This window comes from Xenopus laevis, chromosome 6L (genome assembly GCF_017654675.1).
Source record: "Xenopus laevis strain J_2021 chromosome 6L, Xenopus_laevis_v10.1, whole genome shotgun sequence".
In the NCBI taxonomy this organism is placed as follows: domain Eukaryota; kingdom Metazoa; phylum Chordata; class Amphibia; order Anura; family Pipidae; genus Xenopus; species Xenopus laevis.
This window is the reverse complement of record NC_054381.1, coordinates 49,381,978-49,405,857: the sequence shown is the minus strand read 5'-3', so window position 1 is coordinate 49,405,857 and position 23,880 is coordinate 49,381,978. Positions and strand designations below refer to the sequence as shown.

The following is a 23,880-nucleotide window of genomic DNA, read 5'->3' as shown; positions in this document are numbered from 1 at the left end:
AGGAAATCTCAATAGGTGAAAAGCTTCCGTGCAGGGAGCTGCTGTGTCCTATTTTCTGAAGCTGGCAGCACACTGAAAGCAGGGGGCCCTTAGACACAAAACCCTGCGGGGCCCGGGACAACTGTCCCCCCTGTGACCCCCTGATGGCGGCCCTGCGTATAACCATAACAAAAGCTTGTGGGAGGCAACTCTTGTTTGATTCTTTCTATCTTGTGCACTGATTAAGACTGTCGTTATTTTCCCGTTATAGCAAAAACATTGTCAGACGGCCCTAAACCAAAACGGCCGCCTAAGCCAAAGAAGTCTGAGACGTCGTTGAATTCTGATTGTGATTTATTAGACTTTGGTTCATCAAAGAAATCTGCAACACCCAAAGGTGAGTGCTATTTTAGCTTGGGGGAGTACAGGTCTGGCACTTATATGGGGCACCCCTCTACCCCCCCCCCCCCGTATCTCTGCTTATCTATATCCGTCCACATGATGGTGTAGTACAATAGATACTCTGTCCCACTGTGGAATTCTGCTTCCAGTGTTCTCTTCATTTCGTGGGGGCAGCAGTAGCTTGTCGTTACCTTCTGTTCCCTCAGCACCACATGTTGTTCTGGGTCCTTTGTGACCCACTTCCTCACTCAATAGATTCAAAACACATTTAGTCAATGCTGCACTCTCTTTTTTTATAAAATGATTCAGGCAACTAAATGAGCTTCTCTTAGGGTGGTTCACCTTTGAGGGAAATTTTTGTATGTTATACAATGTCCAATTCCTTGCAGCTTTGGAATTTGTCTTCATTATTTATATAGTTTGAGTTGTTTGCCTTGCTCTTTTCTTATTTCAATTTTCAGATGGGGGTCACTGACCCATTATAAAAAATAACAAATGCTCTTTAAGGCTACAAATGTATTATTATTACTACCTTTTATTACTCATCTTACTATTCAGGCCTCTCCTGTTCATATTCCAGTCTCTTATTCAAATTAAAGAAACGGTAACATCAATTTTTTTTAATTTGTTAGTATAGAATGAAAAAAAAAAAAAAAAGACAAATTAAATTTTTAAATCGATAAGTATTAAGAAATTTACTTCCCAAAACTCCGCTTGCACTCCTCTTCAGAAAAGGAGATCCATTGTGCGGTGCTCGATTTCTCCTCCTTATAGGAAATAGCCAGGGAGGAGAAATCGAGTGCCGCATGACCTTTTCTGAAGAGGAGCGCAAGCGGAGTTTCGGTAGGTTATTTCTTAATAAAGTCTTAGCAATTTAAAAGTTTAATTTCTCTTTTTGTTTTTCGTTCTACACTAACTAAACTAAATATTTTTATCTCATAGCTTCATTCAGTGTGATTCCATGTGAGTGCCAATAAGGATTTCAATTGGGGACATAATTATTTATCTTCATTTAAATTGTCTGGTGCCTGTTCGTTACTAATATGTTACTAATTAATGTCAGTTACTAATAACCTGCTCCTGTGCTTCCCTGTTATTAGAGTCACTAGGGCTCATACACTGACACCTGCAAACTTGCCTCTGGCCATTAACCCTTAGCAGCCAATCATTTGCTTTGTTCAAGCAGCTGCAGGAAGATTTGTTAAAGATAAAAATATGATTGGTTGCCATGGGTTACTGCACAAGGACAAATTTGCTCCATGTTAGAAAGTGCACCCCACTGATCCCAGAGCTGCATAGAGAAAAAGTTCATTCATCTCACAATGTTCTATTAATTAAGGCATGAAAATAAAGCAATAGACCAGATTCCCATGATTGAGCTCTAATAGATAATACACTGATTGGGCGATGTTGCCAAACGAGTGGATCTCTCCCTGATACGTCACATTAAAGTGGGCGATATCGGGCTGATCTGATCGTGGGCCCTAGTGCCCAACAATCAGAATGGAGGCCAAACGGGCGGTCGGATTGCAGGACCATGTCAACTAAATAATGCAGCCATGATCCGATGGGAGTTTTTAACCTGTCTGATCGGCATCTGGCTGACTTTCGGTCACATATCAATGGGGGAGCCTGTCGGGGGGCTCTACACACGGGCCAATAAGCTGTCGACTTGGTCTGAGTGAAGCTTTTATCAGCCCGTGTATGGGGGCCTGTAGTCATTTTCTTTTGTTCCTCCCGTGGCTTAAAGAATCATCATGTATTTGAGTAAAAGACACCGTCCCCAATATATTTTTACAGTGTATCCGTATAAAGATCAACCCCCCTCCCCCTTATTTAATGAAAGGCACTATGTTTGCTCAGGTGCAGTAACAGATAGCAACCAATAAGATGCTTACTTTTAAACAGGTGACCAGAGAGTGCTACCCGCTGATTGGTTGATATGGGTTACAGCTCCTGGGCAAACTTAGTGCCTTTTATTACATAATCCCCTAGAGTAAAAAGTTTTTATACACAATATTTATTATCTTAATATGGACTGCACTTGACTATTTTGTAAACTGTTTTTTCACATTTTGAATTTAATTAATAAGTATTCCTGTATTCCACATAAGGGTTAAATACTGTGGAAAGTTGCATGATGGGAAAAGAAGTTGTGGGAAGTTGGGTTTAAATGGGCTAGTGCACTAAGAATTGTATCCTGATGAAGGGAGGCTGTACGTGAAGAGAAGTAACTGGAGTTGATGTGACTCAGTCGTGTGATGTCCCAGGGCTGTTCTGCCAGAGCTACTGAAACCCCTTCACCTTTATTTCATTAGAAGCAACACTGCTCATTAGTAGCACATACTGTGTGTGTCACAGCCCCGAGGCTTCTACGTTCTACACAGATACTGTATATAAGAGTAGTTCTCATATGGAGGAGCCACCACTTGTGTGACTTTATCCATAAAGCAGGACAGATAAGCGACAGTCTTAATAACACAGGTAAGGGCTGCCATGTTTGTAAGGCACAGTCATAGGAATACAATGAAATCCACTCTGCAAACACAAAAAAACCTTCTCCCCTGCTGGCAAGGTAAAAGGCTCCGTTTAAATCAGCATTGCTACAAACACTCAGCTGAAATGTGGATGGCAAAACATTAACTTGCTGCATGAACTTTGCATTGTACCAAACGACTAAATATGGGCCCCACAAGGACACACATTTAAAGGAGAAGAAAAGGCTACAATGAAATAAGCTTTATCTGAAAGGTCTATATAAATACACCAGTAAACCCATAAAGTAATGCTGCTCCTCTGTCAAAAGAAACACCACATTTCTTTCCTTCATTGTTTACACATGGGCTTCTGTATCAGACTTCCTCTTTTTAGCATACACCTCTAGGGCTAGGGCTTGAGCATGCTCAGTTTGCTCCTCTTCCCATCCCTGCTGTAATCTGAGCTCAGAGTTGTAAGTGAGCAGGGAGAGACTCAGGCAGTATGTGATGTAATACCAAGCTTATATGGCAGCTTCTATCCTAAGCAAACAGAGACAGTGTCTAGAGCTGTTTACTCAGGTATGGTAAAGCATTCTGCAGAATAAATATAGCGTTCTAGCTTGCACTATTGTGACTAATCTGTTGGCAATAAACTATTGGAGCTTTCCTTCTCCTTTAAAAATATTGTTGCCCTTCCTTGCTTTTTTTTAGGCTTCTGTTTTCCCATTTACTGATGATAAAATCCCCTTTCTCTTACCTGCCATGTGTGCATTTGGTGAAACATTCAATCCCAAATTTTTTTCATTTCAGCAAAAGGAAGAGGAAGGAAACGAAAAACATCTGGTTCAGAAAATGAAGGCGGATACAATTCTGGGAAAAAACCCACAAAACCTGCATCTTCAGGCAAAGTAAGATCACTGCTCTGTCCTGTAGCTCTTCTACCCACAATTCCACCATCACTACCAGTTCTCTTGCACATTTACAGCTCCTGCTAAACTCCCGTGTTATGTCCTGCTGATCTTGTAGGATGTTTGATTGGTACAAGTAGAGCAATAGTTGGAGCAAACTTTTCACCTGTGGCATAACTAGATGTTACTGGGCTCCACGGCAAATTCATTTTAGGGCCCCAGAAATTGCTGTTTTACTAATAGATGTTGAAATTGCTCTTTATTTGGGCCCCATGAAGCCCCCTATACCTCCTGCCCCTCCCCCCATAGTCCTTATGTTCTTTGCAGCACAAAATAATCAGTTCTACACCTTGCACCCTCCTCATAGGGATTTATACAACAATCCACCTGTATTTATTTGTCTGTATCAGTGTCATAACCTTTCCTGGGATCCAGTCATTGAGTCGGCTGTTTTCATTGCAGAAATCCAAGAAAGCCTCATTTGAGCAGGATTCCGATGATGATCTCTTCCCTACAGAAGTCGCCTCTGAGACCAACACGTCGAGGCAAAGGCCTGGCCGGGCAAGGAAAGAAGTCAAATATTTTGCAGAGTCCGACGATGAAGACGATTTTGCTATGTTTTAATTATGTGCCCGACGAGCACAAACCATTTCCCCCTCCCCCAACAAGTATCTTGTGTAGTCCCTTTTGTCCCACCCCCCCGCAGACTTTTGTACATTGTCTTATTTTATGTGATGATGTAATTGATGGTTTTTATTATTGTGTAGAACATTTTAACATTTTGTTGTTACACATACAGTTTTATGCTCTTTTTTACTCATTGAAATGTCACGTATTTGTCTCAATTTGGCTTGTAGAAATGTTTTAGACTGCCGCGCTGAAGCGCACATTTTAATTGTCCCGGATGAACTAAAGAAAAAAAACGGAAAAAAAAAAAAAAGAAAAAATGGCAAAACCGCTTTTTGAAATGAAGTTTAAACATTAAAAAAAAAAATATATAGTAAAAAGCTGTCTGTTTTACTTTAGTTTGCTAATAATAAAATACGTGGAAAGTTTTAAAATAAATATATTTTATTCTTTGCCAGGAGACTCCATGGAAAAAAGGTAAACAGTATATGAACATAGAAAGCATCGTTAAACAATCTCAATGTACAAACGGAGCCAGTGAAGTCACATCACAGACTTGCTAAAATATCCCAAGAAAATCCACTAGTGCTTTATATGAGACCTACAACCACATTTGTACTGTGTGAACTCTTCTACGGTGGCAACACTCACTGTGATCCAAACGGGGGGTTTAAAAGGGGGGGGGGGGAAGCAGATTTCCTGCTTGGAACTTGAGTTAAAAAGGCAGTTGCAGTTTTGGTGATTTTTGGCCAGATTGTGCGTCAACTGGAAGAGACTGCTTGGTGCTTACACTCCTGCAAGTCTGTGCTAATGTTCAAGCAACTCCTATGTAATGAGCAAGATATGAAGCATCTGAGTTACCTCACCGGAACAGGAAGCTGCCCTACAGAACAGGAAGTGATGCATGCTTCGGAATTTGAATTCAGCGATGTCTCGTCACTTTTCAGCTGATGCGCACTAACATTGGAGCAATCTATGTTTTAGCCACCGAATCGATTAAGGATGATGGCACACGGGGTGATTTTGGGTTCAGTGTTTATAGACCACATAGTGCCCAAACCCTCTTTCTATTCACTTGCATGTAAGTTGCCTGCAGATGTCTGTGAAAGTGCTTATCAGGCAAAACACTGCTCCATGCAACTGTCACCTGATAAATGCCAGCACAAACTTTTTGCCTTTGTGAGAATAATCAGACCTGTGTATAGGGTTGTAGGCTTGTGTGCAAGCAAGACCTTTTTTTTTTTCCTGGGAACGACCGTGTTTCATTCAGGGATCTCATATGCTATAACCTCTCAAAGTAGTGAATGACATACAAACATCTTTCTAATGGCTTGTGACGAGTAAACATGAAAACAATGTAACACTGGAAAGTGCCTCGGAGGCTCTCGTTACTGCAGTAATGCAACTGGAGCTCGCTGCTCCGTCGCATCTCATCTGCCCGTTATAAAGTGACTGACAGTTTTACAATGACATTTCCTCTAAGCGGAACAGGCAGTTGCTCTGATAGCAAACTCTTCAGATAATGCAGTGATCGTTTCCTCACACGGCTAAGGTAGGCGATACGGAGTAAAAGCAGCAAAGGTCGTGTGGATAGAGAGGAATTTCATCGTAACTAAGGGATCTCCTCTGGACATGGACGACAGTCCGTTTTGTTACCTTCATGTTTGCGAGACAGAAGGAAAGCACCAAATATCCAGCAAAGAGGACAGAACAGTAAATATGTACAAGATCTCCAGAATAGTCAACTTTTTGTTTTTTTCACAAGCAATCTTCAAAGATCATGCAGTCTGCTGATCGGAAGAGAAAATAAACGCTATCTTTCTTGTTCTGTAAAACGGCTGCTTTAGTGTTTTTTTTTTGTTTTTCTTTGCTTCTAATAAGAGTCCAAAGAAGTCAAGAATGTAAACAGCAACAGTAAATAGGCTTATATAAATGAGAACAAACTTGGTCTTTTGGGGGGAGGGGGTTTAACGTAACGTCAAGTCTGCAAAGTCAGCAGTGGAAAAAAATGATGCTCTTTGCTTTCCATCCCTGTGCGCTTCTCATGGTGGGAATGTCTGGAGTAGAGGGGAGATGTCCTATTGAACCTGTGCACATTTACTAACGTGCTCCTCCTCCTCAGAGCTGGGTGAGATGCAGTGACTGTGCTCTGTTGTGTCCTCGGTCGGACTGGGTGCGGAGGCCTCGAGCCCCTCCGAATTCTCCAACATTTCCTGAATGAGCGGCGGCATTGAGCCAGGAATTTCCAGCTTCAGTGTAATCACGCGTTCCGCACCTACACGGGAAATAGGGGAAAACAATATTAACACCCATTTGACATAAAGAATTGCTAATACAGAGGAATAAACCAATGGGTGGAATTTGCAGAGGAATTTGTGCACTGCCCACCATGGACAGTAGAGGGTCTTTCAAGAACTCCTCATTTGAACATGGAAGACTGTGATGGAGGGGTTGAATAAAATGATTTGGGGATATGGTTTGGGACAGGTCCAGGCATTTCAAACAGCCCCCCACCAGCCTAATAAATAGTGACTGTCTATAGCAACTTACAGCAGCCCCTCTGGCATATTTCTTTTTGGAAGTTCAGATAGTATTTACACACCTTCAAAGCCCAACTCAATATGTGTGTGTCAAAAAGGGGGCAATATATACCTTATATATCTGCAATTCATAGCATTGTCAGTGTTCATCAAATGTCTTCAACCTCGTGGTATAATCAAGCAGAATTGTATTTATTTATTGGTGCAGTTGTCCCCTTGTTTTTATCCATTACTCTCAGCTCATATGTTCTGGGGGGGCACTGAACTACACAGATGTTCCCTTTAGTTAGTGTTCCTGCGTATGTATCGACCCTTGCAGAACATTGTTTGTTTTTTTAAATAATTTCTTGCATGGTTCTACTATAGGGGATGAATGTGTCTTTATTCTGATACAATTACATAAGGTGTGATGTGACTGTGGCCTGGACGAGGCTTTGCCCTTATGTTTTACTCTCTGGAGTGACAGAAGTAAAGGAAGCCACACCCATGCCTATAACTGAACTGAGCAGCCTGAGTGCTGATTGGACAGATACTGCCTCATTGCTTCCCTTTGGCTCCTCTTTACTTCCTCGTCTCTTGATGCACAACACACTGGTAGATATACAGTGTATCAGAAAATCAGGTTTTCAAAAATGTGAATCCACATGAGCAGCATCCACATTAGATGGATACCAGTTAGGTCAGGCTGCTGTATGGAAACTATAGAGCCAGAATTCTAAGCTGGACATACACAGATGAAATCTGGTTTTGTGACGTTTTTTTGGGGGGGTTTAAAGGGATTCTGTCATGATTTTTATGACGTTTTTATTCCTAAATTACACAGTTTACACTGCAAATAACTCTACCATATATAATTTAATCGCTGAACCAGCAAGTGTATTTTTTTAAGTTGTAATATTGGTGTGTTGGCGCCATCTCAGGTCATTTTGCCTAGTCATGTGATTTCAGAAAGAGCCAATACTTAGGATGGAACTGCTTTCTGGCAGGCTGCTGTTTCTCCTTCTCAATGTAACTGAATGTGTCTCAGTGGGACCTGGATTTTACTATTGAGTGCTGTCCTTAGATCTACCAGGCAGCTGGTATCTTGTCTTAGGGATCTGCTACCTAGTTACCTTCCCATTGTTCTGTTCTTAGGCTGCTGGGGGGTGGGAAGGGAGGGGGTGATATCACTCCACAGCAGTAAAGAGTAACTGAAGTTTATCAGAGCACACGTTACATGACTGGGGGCAGCTGGGAAATTGACAATATGTCTAGCCTCATGTCAGATTTCAAAATTAAATATAAAAAAATCTGTTTGCTCTTTTGAGAAATGGATTTCAGTACAGAATTCTGATGGATCAGCACTATTAACTGATGCATTGAAGAAAAAAAAAAACATTTCCCCATGACAGTATCCCTTTAAGAATGCCAGGTCTAGTTAAGATCCACATCCTACAATGTGCCGGCAGCCAATATTCCCATTAAACTGTCAGCTACTCTAATCTTCTGCAGCAGCTCAAGGCCCTCAGTTATAGGCTCACAGATAGGGCCCTAATGTGACAATCTCTATTCGTGTCATTGTTTTTGTTCCTACGTACCTTTTGCACTGATGCTGCGGAGGTCTGTGATCTTCATGAGAATCTTTGGAAACATGTGGGGCTTGTTGGGCCTTCTCTTTCTGATATAAATTTTTAGCGCTTCCAGAAGCGGCTCTTGCAGTTTGTCCACCTTTGCCGGTTCTTCCAGGTCCTGGCGATCTACAGAAACAAGACGTGTTTGTTCACGTGAGTGAATGCTTAAATGGCATCATTTAGTCATACAGTCAAACAAGTGCAGTGAACTGCAACTCCCACTGCCTAGAGTTGGACAGAGCCGCAGTCGTGTATGGCTGGTGGATACAGTTGTCTGTTAGTGTCAGCAGAGGGCGGCAAATAGAAAGAAGAAGAAGGAATGGTTTGTGGATGAATGAATAGTTGTGTTGCATTAGGAGTGGGGGGAGGGGAGCTATATTTTGGCATGTGAGGGGCTTTCAAGTGTAATTCTTTACTAAACCACTGCATGAATGTCTGTATTGCCATATATACTGCTTTCCAGCAACAACCACTTGTTTCCCTTGATAAAGCTCATGTAGTGAGGCGATTTCTATATATTACATACGGCCTACTGAATGTTGTCCAAGGGTTTATACATGAAGTGCATCCAAGCATCCCCGGCACAAGCTGCACACTGACAATCTGCTCATTCCTTCCATTGCCATTGTCATGTACTACACTGCTGCTCTGGCATCTGACTGCTGCGCATGTTCTAAATGGGGCGAGTGGGATTTATTATTAGATCGTTTCTCACATCGTTGCAACGTGTAACTCCCACAGGAAAACAAAAGGCAGGTTTCAGGAAGACTTTAGCACTCACTCTCTCTCTCTCTATGACTTATAGGAATACATGAAAGTGTCACGTGGAGGTGAAGCGTGGGTCACATGACATGTGACAGCCAATCAAAAGGTGCGCCTTATACATCCAACTTTTTGGACTCCTAGTAACAAGACTAGAGCTGGATATCAGTGCCTGTAGATTGGCCTCGTTATAGGGCCCCACGTGAGATATTGCTGGAAGATTCCATGGGGGGTTTGGGAAGCAAAAGCTGACAAGAGATCCATTCATTATTCATAAGGATTGTTAGATAAGAACTGGATTTCATTGCATTCTCATCCTGTGTGGAACATATTCCCAGGCACACGGACAAGTCTCCTGCCAACTCACATTATTCATTTGTAAGACCTGAGGCAGTTGGAAATGATTTAGCTATGGTCACATGGAGCACATTTTATCTCTTATGAGTGTACATTACATGGGACATATCCAGAGAGATGTATTGCCCATCTATGCCCGCCAGAACTAGGGGTAGGCAGAGTAGGCACATACAAAGCTGGGGAGGTGCCAGGCACGTACCTTCTCTGCCTCTCCTACCCCCTAGTCTGGTCCCCGATTGCCGCTCTGCCCGGCGTGTCCGTCTCTTTTTTGTGCCGCATCTGTTTTTCAAGCAGGGGGTCTTGCACATGCGCGCGCAGTTTCTCGTGCATACGTACTTCCGCACATGCATGTGCACGTTTTTCAGCGCACGATTGTTGAGTACTCAGACTGCCCAGGCCTGGCCCGGCACAGGTGTGCATGATTATGATGTGTCTGCCCACACTGTCTCTGTGGCACCATTAGACTTCATATGTACATATGTCACAGGAGTTTCCCATCTTGGATTCTGATAGGAGTGTCAGTGACTTGCACATGCTCAGTGTGATTTGACTAATGCTCCAGGGCTGATTATTAAATTCTGTGGCTAATTGTTCTGGTTTCTAAGTTGCCCTGTACCAATAAATAATTACTAATCAGCCTTATATTGTGACATTTATAATATATATAGTCAGTATATTGTGCATTTGTCCCTAAGCTCATTAATGACAGCAGCACAGAGCATGTGCAGTGAATCAGCAGAAAAGAAGATGGGGAGCTACTGGGGCATCTTTGGAGACACAGATCTTCACTGCTAAAGGGTTGTGGTTGCCTTTGGTTACTATACTATATTTAAGTTGTGTTTTCCACAAATTCGAGTTTTTCGAATTCATGGAAAATTTTCAGGAAAAAAAAAACATGAATTTTTCAATATTTATTATATCTCGACAAGGAAATAGCTTGAATCAGAAAATACACCATCTAAAAACCTGTTGAGGTCATGTAGGAGTCCCTTGAACCATTTGAAGATGTTAATAGCCTACATGGTGTTCGAGGGTTTTTTCATGGGGTTTTGCCCGGAAACGCAAATAATTTGAGCGATTCATTTTTTTTCATGCGGAAAACTCAATTAAATCGTGTTTCTGGGTTTCACAACTCGATAGAATCAAGTTTTTTCCATTCAAGCTTTTTGTTAAATAAGAAACCATTTGAGTTTTGAGTTCATTCGAGGTATAAAAAACTCTTTACATTCGACCTTTGATAAATAACCCCCATAATATACAATATTTCTACCCAACTTCTTTGGTTAAACTTTAGTTTTCCTGACTCTGCTTGGATAATGCTGTTAATGGCTAGTGCTAGCCCAGCTGTTTGTGAGTCGTGTCTAGTGTGGTATAAGACTGCAGAGATCCCTATGCCACAAAAGTAATTCATACTAGCAAACTTTTCTCTAGGCTTTTGTCTCCCTTTAAAGTAGGCCAAACAAACTGATCTTCTCCCGTCTCCCAATCAGTTAGTGTAGTGTTGTGTACTAGCCGCACTCACCTTCACAGATTAAGCAGATGGCACTGAGCAGGCCAGTTTCTGTGTCATCCATTTCCAAGGGCAGGAGCTGATTGGCAAACGTGAACACGAGGTCAGTGAGTGGACCAAATCCAGCATTGTGCATCTGAGTTCGGTTGAGGGTAAGGCCATCTGAGAAAGTCATAGTATCCTGCTCTGGGGTGAATCTTGTGCAAATTCGGAGAATCTGGAAGATGTAGAACATACTGTATGAGGCAAAGGTCATTAAAGGGCATGTAAAAATAAAATCAAATTTTTATTTTCTTTAATGAAAAATGTACTTTAATTAAAAAATGTGCACCTGACTGTATGCAGTGAAATTCTCCCTTCATTTACTGCTGTGGATAGGAATTGTCAGATGGTCCCTAACTGCTGAGTATGGAAACAATCATACTTATGAACAGCGGGGGGAGCCCCCACCTTACTTCCCAGCCATGCAGAACTCAAGCAGCTTTGTTTATGATGATCCCTAAGCAGCCCAGTCCACACTGAGCATGTGCACAGTCTTGGTCTTGCAAAGATGTTTAACAAAGTTACAAGATGGTGACCCCCTTTGGCCAACTTTGAAAGCATAAATCATTTGTTTGATTAGGCTTGTGCTGCAGTAAGTTCTTGTTTATGTTTAGTATACAAAATACAGCATTTCTAGCCTTTTTCTATTTTAGACTTTACTTTCCCTTTAATGGGTTGTAAACCCAGCCACAACACCACCCCCACAGCGCCCCCTAGTTTTCTATAGACATTACCGAAAACCGTAATTCACCAATGAGAATTTTACCGATCAAAGACTTTATTATAAAAGCAAAACATACAGAGATTATTATGTTGTTTTGTTTCTTCATTTTATTACACTGGAATCAGACATGGCAGTAAAGGACAGACTTCAGTGCTGGGAAACTCTGCTTTTAGGGTCAGGGCACACGCTCAGATTCGGGGAGATTAGTCACCTGGTGACAAATCTCATCTTTGGGGCGACTAATCTCCCCAAACTGCCTCCCACTGAAGTCGCCTGAAGTCAACTTCGGGAAACGAAGCAATTTACATTTGACGCCAGACGACTTATCTCCCTGAATCTGAGTGTGTGCCATGACCAGTGGCGTAACTAGATGTTACTGGGCCCCACAGCAAATTAATTTTAGGGCCCCCAACATATCCACAGATTGTCCTGTTTTACCAATATATTCTGAAATTGCTCATTATTTAGGGCCTCATGGGACCCCCTATACCTCCTGGGCCCCCCTACAGCCGCAGGGTCTGCTTCCTCTGTAGTTACACCCCTGGCCCTGACCCTAAGCTTCCAACTCAAGTTGCAGGAACAAAGAAAAGGGATCTAGATTAATGATGGACAGATGAATCGCGTGACAATATTTTTCACCAATTGGGGTCATTTTTGTGGCGAAACTCTCTGAAAACTTTAGCTCATCACTAATCCAGATCCATACAGATCAGTTGGGATTCTCTCTGGAGGATTTTTTATATTTTAAAGCAGCCACTGGCTGTAGAGATTTGGGGGAAAGTGTTGGAAAAGTTTTTTTGTACAATATTGCTTTAAGAATACAACCCTGATGTTACTGGACTACAGCTCCCAGCATCCCTCAACCTTCATTATATGTTACATTATTCTGGGATTTGTAGTCCAGCAACAACTGAGTAAAGGTTGATTGAGCAGTGCAGTGCAGCAGGGTTTTCTACCCCTTTATACCATCACAATTTTGTACAGGTATGGGACCTGTTATCCAGAAGGTTTTCCTGTTATCCTAAGGTTTTCCGGATAACAGATATTTCCGTAATTTGGATCTTCATACCTGAAGTCTACTAGAAAATCATTTAGACATTAAATAAACCCAATAGGCTGGTTTTGCTTCCAGTAAGGATTAATTATATCTTAGTTGGGATCAAGTACAAGCTACAGTTTTATTTCCGTATTACAGATTTTTAAAATCATTTTTAAAAATGTGGGTTATTTGGATAAAATGGAGTCTATGCCTTTCCGTAATTCGGAGCTTTTCTGAATGTATATGTATATGGTTGTCTATATATACAAACACTAATATATAAATATATATAATATTTCCTAGGTATTCTAGTTGAAGCAGAGCAAAACCAACCCATATATTGCAGCAAATTAACAAATGTGTGAGATTTTATGTTTTCAAAATAATAGATCTTATCGATAGACCAACATGCACTGATCTGGTATTCTGACCAAGAAACCTATCACAGATAAGCAGAGAAAAGTGAGGCTCTGGCTACTTCCTGGTCAGCTGATCACTCATATGTAACGCTCAAGCCCCATTGGCTGGCTGACAAAAGCCCACTAGATAGAATAGCATCTATGTTCTTTTGGGATCTGCTGTGCTGAGCAGCAAGCTCTCATTGACACCCCATTTCCATGTTAGAGTCCAAATGTGTCTCGTCATATAACAACTGACAGCCCTGATGCCTTTTGCTGTCTTGTCTCATCAAGAGGAATAGAGAACCAGTAAATAAAAAGGTCATGCGCAAAGGATTCTTTATCCCTGCATGGCCTGTACTGGAATATCAGCTGGAGCTGCACTGACTACTGTACAACACTCCATTTTGTTTCACTTCTTGGTTGCCTTGGTGATCTAATTGATTTGGGGAGGAACACAAGTAGGAGGATCTCACACTTTCAAAGTAAATGTCTGCCCACAGCCCCATGTCTGAGATTCTTGACAAACTTGTGTAATTGAAATATTTAAACTGTTGACAAGATGGAAAATGATGGCTGTTCCGTCTCTCCCTTCAGATTCCATCTACATGGAAATAAATTGGAGTCAAGGAATTCAGTTCTTGTGGCAGGCTGATGGGGAAAGCAGCGGACCTTGGCCACCTCTTGTTTTACAGAATTCGTGTTGTTTCACAGGGGAGCTGACACTGTTTCTGTATTAATACATGAATAGGGGCAAGCTATTACTCCTGTGCTCCCAGTCTCTGGCCATTGCATAGCCACCAGTATTCTTATATTATATCTCAATAACATATGTGCTTCTATACACAGAATTTTATAGGTGTGCTCTTTGTATTGCAATAATAAAATTAAGTCATTTATTCCAGGAGATTTTATGTACAAAAGATCATTTTTTTACTCATGTAAATGATATTGAACAGTTGGGTGGTTATAAGAGCTGGATCATCATATTGCCTGAAAAAGAGCTTTATGTGCCAAGTGATGGAATTCTTTGCACCTATAAATAAATGTTACCCAACACCTGTCAGATAAGGATTTTAGGCTGCTCGGCCTCGGAGAGCCATGTGGAAGAGCAGTTGTCAGATTCCATTCCAGAAATACATTCAAATGGTTTCCTGGTTTATTATGATCCCACCAATTTCAATGTATCCCTACAGGTGCTATTCCTGGGTTTTACCTTTTGCTTTCCCGCATTTTAGACTGATGGGAGAGTTGCAGAGGATCAGACAAGTTGCACATATGCACCATAGAAACAGGGTTTGACCCTCCATTAAAACTACTGTACAGTACAGCATGTAGATTTTAGCTAAGAGTAGGGATGCACCAAATCCACCATTTGGAAATCAGCCGAATTCCCGAATCCATCTTGAAAGATTTGGCCGAATACTGCACACAATCCGAATCCTAATTTGCATATGCAAATTAGGGGAGATTTAAACAGTCACCTACAAGTTTAAAAACAAAAGCACAGATCTGATTGGTTGCTATGGGGAACACCTCCGGAGATATTTATCTCCAATGTAGGTAAACATGCCCATATGGAGACTATGTTATGTGCTGTCAGTGTCATGAACTATTCGATTTACTATTAATATCATGCCATTTATGTGTCTTTAAAGGGCATGTAAAGGCAAAAAAATAAAATCCCATTTTTACTTTCTTTAATGAAAAAGAAACCTATCTCCAATATACTTTAATCAAAAAATATTTTATAAGAAACCTGACTGTATGCAGTGAAATTCTCCCTTCATTTACTGCTGTGGATAGGAATTGTCAGACGATCCCTAACTGCTCTGCAGGGAAACAATCATACTTATGAACAGCAGGGGGAGCCCCCACCTTACTTAACAGCCATGCAGAACTCAAGCAGCTTTGTTTGTTTCCCTGTTTTGATAATTTATGACGATCCCTAAGCAGCCCAGACCACACTGAGCATGTGCATAGTCTTGGTCTTGCAAAGATGTTTAACAAAGTTACAAGATGGTGACCCACTTGGGCCAACTTTGAAAGCATAAATCATTTGTTTGATTAGGCTTGTGGTGCAAGTAAGTTCATGTTTATGTTTAGTATAGAAAATACAGCATTTCTAGCCTTATTCTATTTTAGACTTTACTTTCCCTTTAACAAATTTCCCTTATTTTACATAGTCCCGGATTTTACATCTTTTCTCCATGGTCACCTGAGAAACATAAAATGGGGGTTCTACTGTGTATTCTTGTGCTAAACTTTTCAGTAAATATCATCAGCAAAATATTCCATAGCAACCTGTAAATGTCCCTAGAATGAGAAGAAATACTTTATAAATATGATTTGCAGGTTTTCTAAAGGGACATGTTTATTTAACACTGTACAAAAAATCAGCCTTAAATACAATTTACGTTGCCACAGCGTAGTAACAGCGGTTACAGTCTTGCATATTTATAAAGTCTGTAAAGAGGGTGCAAGTATGTAGCTCTGGGTAAAATTTGGATTACTATCAACAACAAATTTTCCCATCATAAAAAGTTCAGTACCTACTTTTGTCCAATTAATTTCTTAGAACGAATCCATCCATATATAGGTATAAAGGGTGTTTTCTAACTTGAACTGCTATTCACTAAATCAATGACTGTTTTTTTCAGTCACCTGCATGTTGAATAACGAGTGTAAACAGTTTATAAATGCACCTAGTGTTGCCACCCAGACTGGCCGGTTTTTGGAAGTGTTGTCTGGATGAAAAGTTCCTGTCCGGATTTCCAAATTAGGAAATCCGGACAGGAAACTGAATTGAATGGCATGGCAATCAACCAATCGCTGGTCACTATGTCATCAGTCCCGCCCCGGACGTCACCCATCCCATCTCCCCACAACATCCTCCCCCAACATCACCCGCCCCTGACATCAGCCCGATGTCACCGGCCCACCCTCCTACATCACCAGCCCGCTTCCTGCCCATTTTCGCCAAAAAAAGGTGGCAACCCTAAATGCACCCCATGTCTAATGGAGAGACCTAATAGAATACTGGGCAGTTTGTGAGAAAGTGTCAATGTCAGAGGCTTCCCAATGGAGAACATTAGTCAATACTGCAAACATACAACTTCCCATTGTATCAGACTAAATGCAAGGTATTACTCTGAAACATCAGCAGATCACACATTCCAACCATAATACAGACAGAAACATGGCCGAAAGCTGCTGCAATGGCTGAACTGAACTGCAACTCTAAACCTCCTCACTGATGATAAAGTGCCTGAAATAGGAACATATTCATCGGAACTAAAATAGTATCACATGAGAGTCAAATGATTCAAATAGCCATTGAAATCACGAAACCCTTGTTAATATGTCCTTTGTTGGCCAGAAAATCATTCTTCTTTTTTTGATAACAAGAAGCTGCTTTCCCACAGTAAAAAAAGTAGCAAAACAAGCATGTGACACGCTATGCTCTTTCCTGAACTAGCCGAGCACAAGTCTTTTACTGTATATGTGTCCTAGTTAAAACAAAATTACAGAATGGCTTGGAGGACAAGTAAACCTTAAAAATAATGGAATATAAAATTGATGGGAGTGCTATTCTAAGAATTTTGCAATGTACATTCATTATTTTTTTCAATTTGAAGATATTAAACGATATGTGTACTGTTAACATGAATGAATTTTGTTACAACATCGCCACCTGCTGGTCATTTTCCGACCAGTCTGACCACCCAGTAGTCGAGGAAGTTATACATATATATATATATATTCACATCACACAAACCATACTCCAAGGACTTGTCAGGTGCAAAAACAAAAATGTCTTTATTTCAACGTTTCAGCTCTAACCCTCGAGCCGTCTTCAGGAAAGTGAAAAACTCTACAGTAGTGAATCAATTTAAAAGTGAAAAGTGGCGCCAAACTCACAGAGATGACGTCATCATCAGTGAGTGACAACATTGTATACCATGAATTCATCATTGTGATATATTATAAGTGGATTAATCAATCAGGATAGTGCATCAGTGACCGTGTTTATATCTTAGTGCCCATATTACCCCAGTTTTGGCGCCACTTTTAAATTGATTCACTGCTGTAGAGTTTATCACTTTCCTAAAGACGGCTCGAGTGTTAGAGCCGAAACGTTGAAATAAAGACATTTTTGCACCTGACAAGTCCTTGGAGTGCGGTTTGTGTGATGTGAATATAGTTAGATTTTTACCAGCACCCAGGCGGATGACTTTTGGTAGAGAGTTCACCAAACTAGGACTGCTCTATATATATATACATATATATATATATATATATATATATATATATATATACCGTATATACTCGAGTATAAGCCGTCCCGAGTATAAGCCGAGGTACCTAATTTTACCTCCAAAAACTGGGAAAGCTTATTGACTCGAGTATAAGCCGAGGGTGAGAAATGCAGCAGCTTCTGGTAAGTTTCAATCCCGTTTTTGGATGACTATTCTTAGGCGCCGGCTACTATTCTAAGGCGCCGGCGAATATTCTTAGGCGCCGGAGAATATTCTTAGGCGCCGGCGACCGTTTTTGCGCTTGACCCGAGTATAAGCCGAGGTAGAGTTTTTCAGCATATTTTGGGGGCTGAAAAACTCGGCTTATTCTCGAGTATATACGGTATATATATATATATATATATATATATATATATATATATATATATATATATATATATATATATATATAGTCACCATTAGAAAAATATCCCGGGATACTGACTACCCACCTCACCCCTTCATTAAAATTGAACATATTATGATGTACTCGTTGGCAGCCACTTATTGAATAGCCATAAACATATAAAATTATAAAGCGGCCCATTGTTCTCTAATCTTTGCACAGACAAACACCTGATGAAAACTAGAATATCCCTTCCTCTGCTTTGCAATTGCTCTCCGGATGAGTAAATGACACATAATGGGCAGCACCAAAGAGTAGCTGCAAGGACTAACTAAAAAATCATTTTAAAAAAGAATATATTTAAGATTTGTGCATGATGTAGCCAGGACCACACAGGTAATTTAGTCACTTATAGTAGCTCTATCAACATGGTACAATGTGCAAGATCCATTTGTTATAATGGCCTATCCATAGGGTTGCCACCTGGCTGGTATTTTACTGGCCTGGCCGGTAAAAATGATGCTTGATGCCTACGTTATTAATAGGAAAAAAAGGCAAGACTATAGGAAGGCCGGTATTTTTTATTTTTTCCAGAAAAGGTGGCAACCCTATCTGTCCATAGTTATACACAACAAGGCACTCCCTAAATTGCTCATCTGGCTATAGGTATTAACTTGCTGCACCAATAAGGGGCCCTGAACAAAAATGTCCGCCTATCTTTCTATGACAAATGCTAGGAATATCTTTGCTTTTTCAAAGCTCCAGCATCCTGACATGACAACCAGCAGCAGAAGAGTCGTGTCCTAGTCGAGAACTAAAATGAACTGAGAGTGCAAGACAACACACTGCTGATTCTCCTCCTTGTCACTGTGTCTGGGTCCAGGGCTGAATCTACAAAAAGTGGCAAAAAAAGTGCTGTGCTGTGAATGTTCCGTTGTTATCTAATTACCTTACTGAAATTGGTCATAAATGTTTAATCTCAAATTAAAAACCAAGAGTTGTGTGTGATAGGGAGATTATGAAGCTATGAATAAAGATAAGATGGTAATGGAAATGAGGCACAAATGCAATTACAGGTAAATGAGCCTCTGATCTCTTGCATGGGGTTCCCATGAAACCAACTGGGTCGCTGTATGTCTCGGGGGGGTGGGGCTGTTATGAAGCTAGTTAACCTCTTCCCTTCCACATGAGAACGAGCCTTTGCATCAGCCCCCAGAATACTGTCTGCTTCCCAGCTGGACTTGATATAAATCTTACTGGGCCAGGTGCCATGCGATTATTCCCTTTCATCCCATGCATATTCATACGCACAACAGACAGCCGGAGAAGGCACTGGGCTCTGTAGTGTGTGTGTGGGGGAGACTCTAGCTGTGCCGTGTATTTGGTATACCCTCAGTTAATTTGGCAAGGACACGGAACACAGGGTAAATGACACTGCATATTATCTTTTGAAAGGAATGCTTCGGAGCGTCGGGTCTGTTTAGCTAAAGCACAATCTCTTTATTTAGGTTTGTTACACAAGAGGACTGCACAATTTCACTTTGAATTAAAGGGCAACTATCATTGCTGATTGTTGTTTAGCTTTTTAATCCTTTTTCCCTCTCAAGAGGTTTAATCTATCTGTGTACACCGTCAGTCATGTAACAAGAATTGCGTGGGCCTTAGAGCAAAATAGGAGCCTTCCCCTCCTGAATGTACTACACCCAAGGGCTACCCACCCACCAATGTAAATCTATACTTTCTCTCTACCTATATCCCTTTAACCCATGTTTTCTATTTTGGTAGAATATTACATTTCTGTGTAAATTTGACCTCCTTGAGTCGTAGGTCCCCCGCTGCCAGTTACATCCTCTGCATCCCCCTGTTTTATATCTGCCGCACCATGTGGAGGTTAAACAAAACAGAATAAGGAACAGAAAGGGTCAAAATTGACACGCAGACCTGTAAGCTCACCAGATGCGTGACTGATGCACTCTGGGAAATGATACTACAGACTTCACAGTACAACAACTCTGTATGCATTTACTGCTAGGAAAGACAAACATTTGCGATTCAGCCGTAGCAAACCTTGAAGCTGTGTCGTGCAGCCCTGGAGCCCTCACACAGCTGGATGCAGGGCTTAAAAAGTTACCCAAGCAGATGATATGTTTAATCCAGAATAAATGATACTGGTAACTGCCACCATTACTAGGTATGTGCCAGCACTGTGCCCATATTGTTGGACTTAGGCACTGGATAATATGCTATAGACCACTTACTAAAGGTACAAAGATTCTGCTCAATTTGCCATGTTTTTTGTCCACATTTCTTCCTAGAATTTCACTGTACATTTACCTGCCACAATATATATCTCCTTTAATACAAGACAATACTTTGCTGGTCTTTCATGCTGTTGACTGACATTGCTTGCTACATTCCCAGTTCCCCACAGGTCCTTCAACAAGGATAAGTCTAACTTTCCCATTGATTGTGTAATTGGCTTGCATATTTTTTATTCTAACCTTAATCCACACCGAATATCATCAGCTACTTAGCCACCTAGAATGCCAGATTGTGGTACAGGTATGGGATCTGTTATCAGAAAACCCATTTTCTTTGTAATAATAAAACAGTACCTTATACTTGATCCAAACTAAGATATAATTAATCCTTATTGAAAGCAAAACCAGCCTATTGGGTTTATTTAATGTTTACATGATTTTTTAGTAGACTTAGGGGGTTATTTACTAAACTCCGAATGCAAAAATCCTGAAAAATTTGTGATTTTTTTTTATAAAATCGGACTTTTGAAAAAATCACGAATTTTTCGGAATTTATTAAACCCCGATGATGGAAAAGTTTGAATCTAAAAATCTGGCATCTCAGACCTGCCGAGGTTGCATATAAGTCAGCGGGAGAAGTCCCAATGATTTTTTGATGTGCGCTGGGTTTTGGGCAATAGCCCGAAATTTTCTGAGTTTTTGGGTGAAAATTAAGGAAAAATCGTGAAAATCGTATGAAAAAAATCTGATCTTTTTTTTTCCCCCGCAAAGAAAATTTTTCAGGAAAATGTAATAATAAATAAGCATAAAAAACCCAGAGTTTGTAACAGAAAATATTGAGATAGATTCGGACTTAAATAAATAACCCTCTTAAGGTATGAAAATCCAAATTTTGATCCCTTATTTGGAAAACTCCAGATAACAGGTTAGAGAATGTGCCAGTGGCAGCTAATATCTGTCTTTTGGTCAATTCTCTATCCATATACAAATACCACCACCATGACTTTGAGCAGTCATATGCATACTGTAGAATAGATGCTGTAACATCTAACTTAGAGTTCTCAAGGCATTATGCTATATTCACTCTTATTAGCCCACATCATTTTGTAGGGTTTGAGTTTTTTTAACTGTCACTCCAGGTTCCCAAATGTACCCTATGTTTTGTCTGTATGCAGGGGCATTACTAAAACCTGAATTTTTCAGTTCTCCTGCGTCTCAATGAAGCAAGCAACCAAAGTTGGTAAGGCAACAGTTACACTGGATGAAATAATATTCCCTATAATTGGTATAATTCAGGAATATAGCAGACTCAGATGTACAAGTGCGCTTTACTAGGGCTGTAAGTGGCTTTTATGCTCATATAAGTCTGTATTGTGCGTTAATGAAAAGTTCTGTTTTGACAGTATAATCGGCAATCCCTAAAACCCACTCAAACTGCTTATTGAATGTTAAAGGTCTCAGATGCAGGGCCTCGCGGCCATAAAAGAATATGATGATAGGTACAATTTGCTTCATTCCCATGGTAGAGACGGAAATTGTAAAGCAGGAGAGAATCAGCAGATCAGTCACACATTCCAGCTATCCTGAGCATGCAAGCGTTCCCTTTCTGTCTTAACAAAACTCTTCATTTTTCACCAACGCTGGGCGCTCCCCTCACAAGAAAAGGCCAACAAAGGGAAGGCAAACTGATCTGTGGGAGCTGGCTAGAGACTGGGACCAAATCAAACACTGGACGGCAGATTGAGGGAACTGAATGAAGATGACAGTGTGTTCCATAAATCATGGGGGTCACAGAAAGGTGCAGGCCCACTTAGGAAAATACATTTTGGGTGCAATAATATGAAAGCATTCAGCCATGTAACAGCCTCAAATATATGCTTGATGCCTTTTGAATCCTAGGCCTGAGAATATACAGCCCAACAATTACCAAACAACACCTCTGTATATTTCTGTATCTATCAGAGGGGGGCACTGCAGTGATTCTCAGGGTATCGGCACTGGCTCGGCGGCAAGAATGCAAATGCCACAAGGGCTTATTTGTGTAAGTGTTATTTATGGTTAAACATTGCGTTATGCAAAGTCATAGATCCAATAAATACAGCGAGAAAGTAGGACTCTGCCTTGTAGAATGTACTGTGTATAAAGGAGAAAAAAAAGGAGAAAAAAGGAAAAGACAACTGAATTTATATTAATAACAGTCCTTAAAATAAGATGCCCAAATGGCAGCTTCTTCTGACACATCCGTTATTCAATGACAAGCTCAGCTTTATGGTTGTCCACTGTACTATAACATTTCTGTTGTTGTTTAATCTATATGCTCTTAGTTCAGTAGTGCAGTGTAATGGATGGACATAAATTCATGAAAAAGTGTAATCTGTCTCATCTTGAACAAAACCCTATCATCATACTTCTTCATTCAGTAGTGAGTTATTTTGTTTTGATGACGAGGGAGGAGCTGTCCTAGAGGTGAAATGATCCTTTGTGACACTGCATGTCAAGCTGTAGGTCACGGGTCAGAACTTAATGACTGCATATTGTGCTCAAAGATGGCTGCAAATCACATTGAGACCTCTGGGAGAATGTTTTTTTATATATATATGTATATATATATATGTGTATATATATATATATATATATATATATATATATATATATATATATATATATACATACATACATACATTATATTAATATATTACTATTATAATGGCAGATTTGGCTCACAAGAAAATATTCTTTTGGGAACCTCTACATCTGCTTATTCCTAAACAATTCTACAAGGTAAAAGAGCTTGTAATGGTCGCTTTATCATTACTCCTAAACAGAAAGTGAGACTGCACGCTCTTTAGACAAACTGAACAGATTTTGAGCTCTAATTTGCATATTAAAGTTTGAGCAAAATCCAGACAAATTACATAATCTAAACACAGATTTTCTCCTCCAGCTCTCCAATGCTTTAAGGTCATGTGAATTTAAGGGCGTGGATAGTAAATGAAACAGGGTATAAAGTGCAGCCTAAATTTATGAGGGGCAATCGGGGGTAAGAACATAAGAGTCTCCCTTCCTGCCCCCTAACTTACACATCATGCAGAATCATATACCAATTCAACTGAATAACAATAACAAATCCTAAATTTGGTTCATCCCTATAACAATTAATTATGTAATAAATGTTGCAATGATTGCTCCAGGTCTACTTACCCCTAACAATCATTCAAATGTTTACTTTCATTGGCTGATCAATAATTGCTGATTGGGGTTATGGGTTGTTAGACCCAGTGCGTATTTACAACTCTTATTGTTTTACCCTAACAGTTTAATGGAATAAACTTTGGCAAGTGTGCCTGGGTCTAGTAACCCCTAACAACTGTTGTATTTAATCAGTTGACCAGTAAATGCTACCCGTGATTGGTTGCTCATGGATTTCTACATCAGTAGCAAGCTTTGCAACCTTTATTACATTACCCCTAAAGCTGGCCATAGACGCAAAGATCTGATTGTACGAATCGAGGTTTCGTACGATATTCGGACCGTGTGTGGAGAGTCCCAACATTTTTCGTCCAGCGGAAATCGGTTGTTTGGTCGACTTTATTTGATCGA

General features: G+C 40.4%; 2 protein-coding genes across 3 annotated transcripts in view; one reads left to right on the top strand and one right to left on the bottom strand.

Moving 5' to 3' along the window:
* The window catches only part of top2b.L (DNA topoisomerase II beta L homeolog), a 51,363-nt gene extending 45,135 nt beyond the window's left edge, over positions 1-6,228 (top strand). Inside the window, exons 36-38 of the mRNA XM_018267449.2 lie at positions 251-376; positions 3,669-3,766; positions 4,229-6,228. Coding sequence (XP_018122938.1) covers positions 251-376; positions 3,669-3,766; positions 4,229-4,390 — 386 coding nt within the window. The 3' untranslated portion in view covers positions 4,391-6,228. The remainder of the gene's footprint in view (positions 1-250; positions 377-3,668; positions 3,767-4,228) is intronic.
* Positions 6,229-6,238: 10 nt separating this feature from the next.
* The window catches only part of rarb.L (retinoic acid receptor beta L homeolog), a 620,347-nt gene continuing 602,705 nt past the window's right edge, over positions 6,239-23,880 (bottom strand). For both annotated transcript variants that reach the window (XM_041566005.1, XM_018267461.2), the window contains 3 exons: positions 11,185-11,389; positions 8,511-8,669; positions 6,239-6,668 (listed from right to left, as the gene is read on the bottom strand). In XM_041566005.1, the coding sequence (XP_041421939.1) occupies positions 6,472-6,668; positions 8,511-8,669; positions 11,185-11,389 (561 nt within the window). In that variant the 3' untranslated portion in view covers positions 6,239-6,471. The remainder of the gene's footprint in view (positions 6,669-8,510; positions 8,670-11,184; positions 11,390-23,880) is intronic.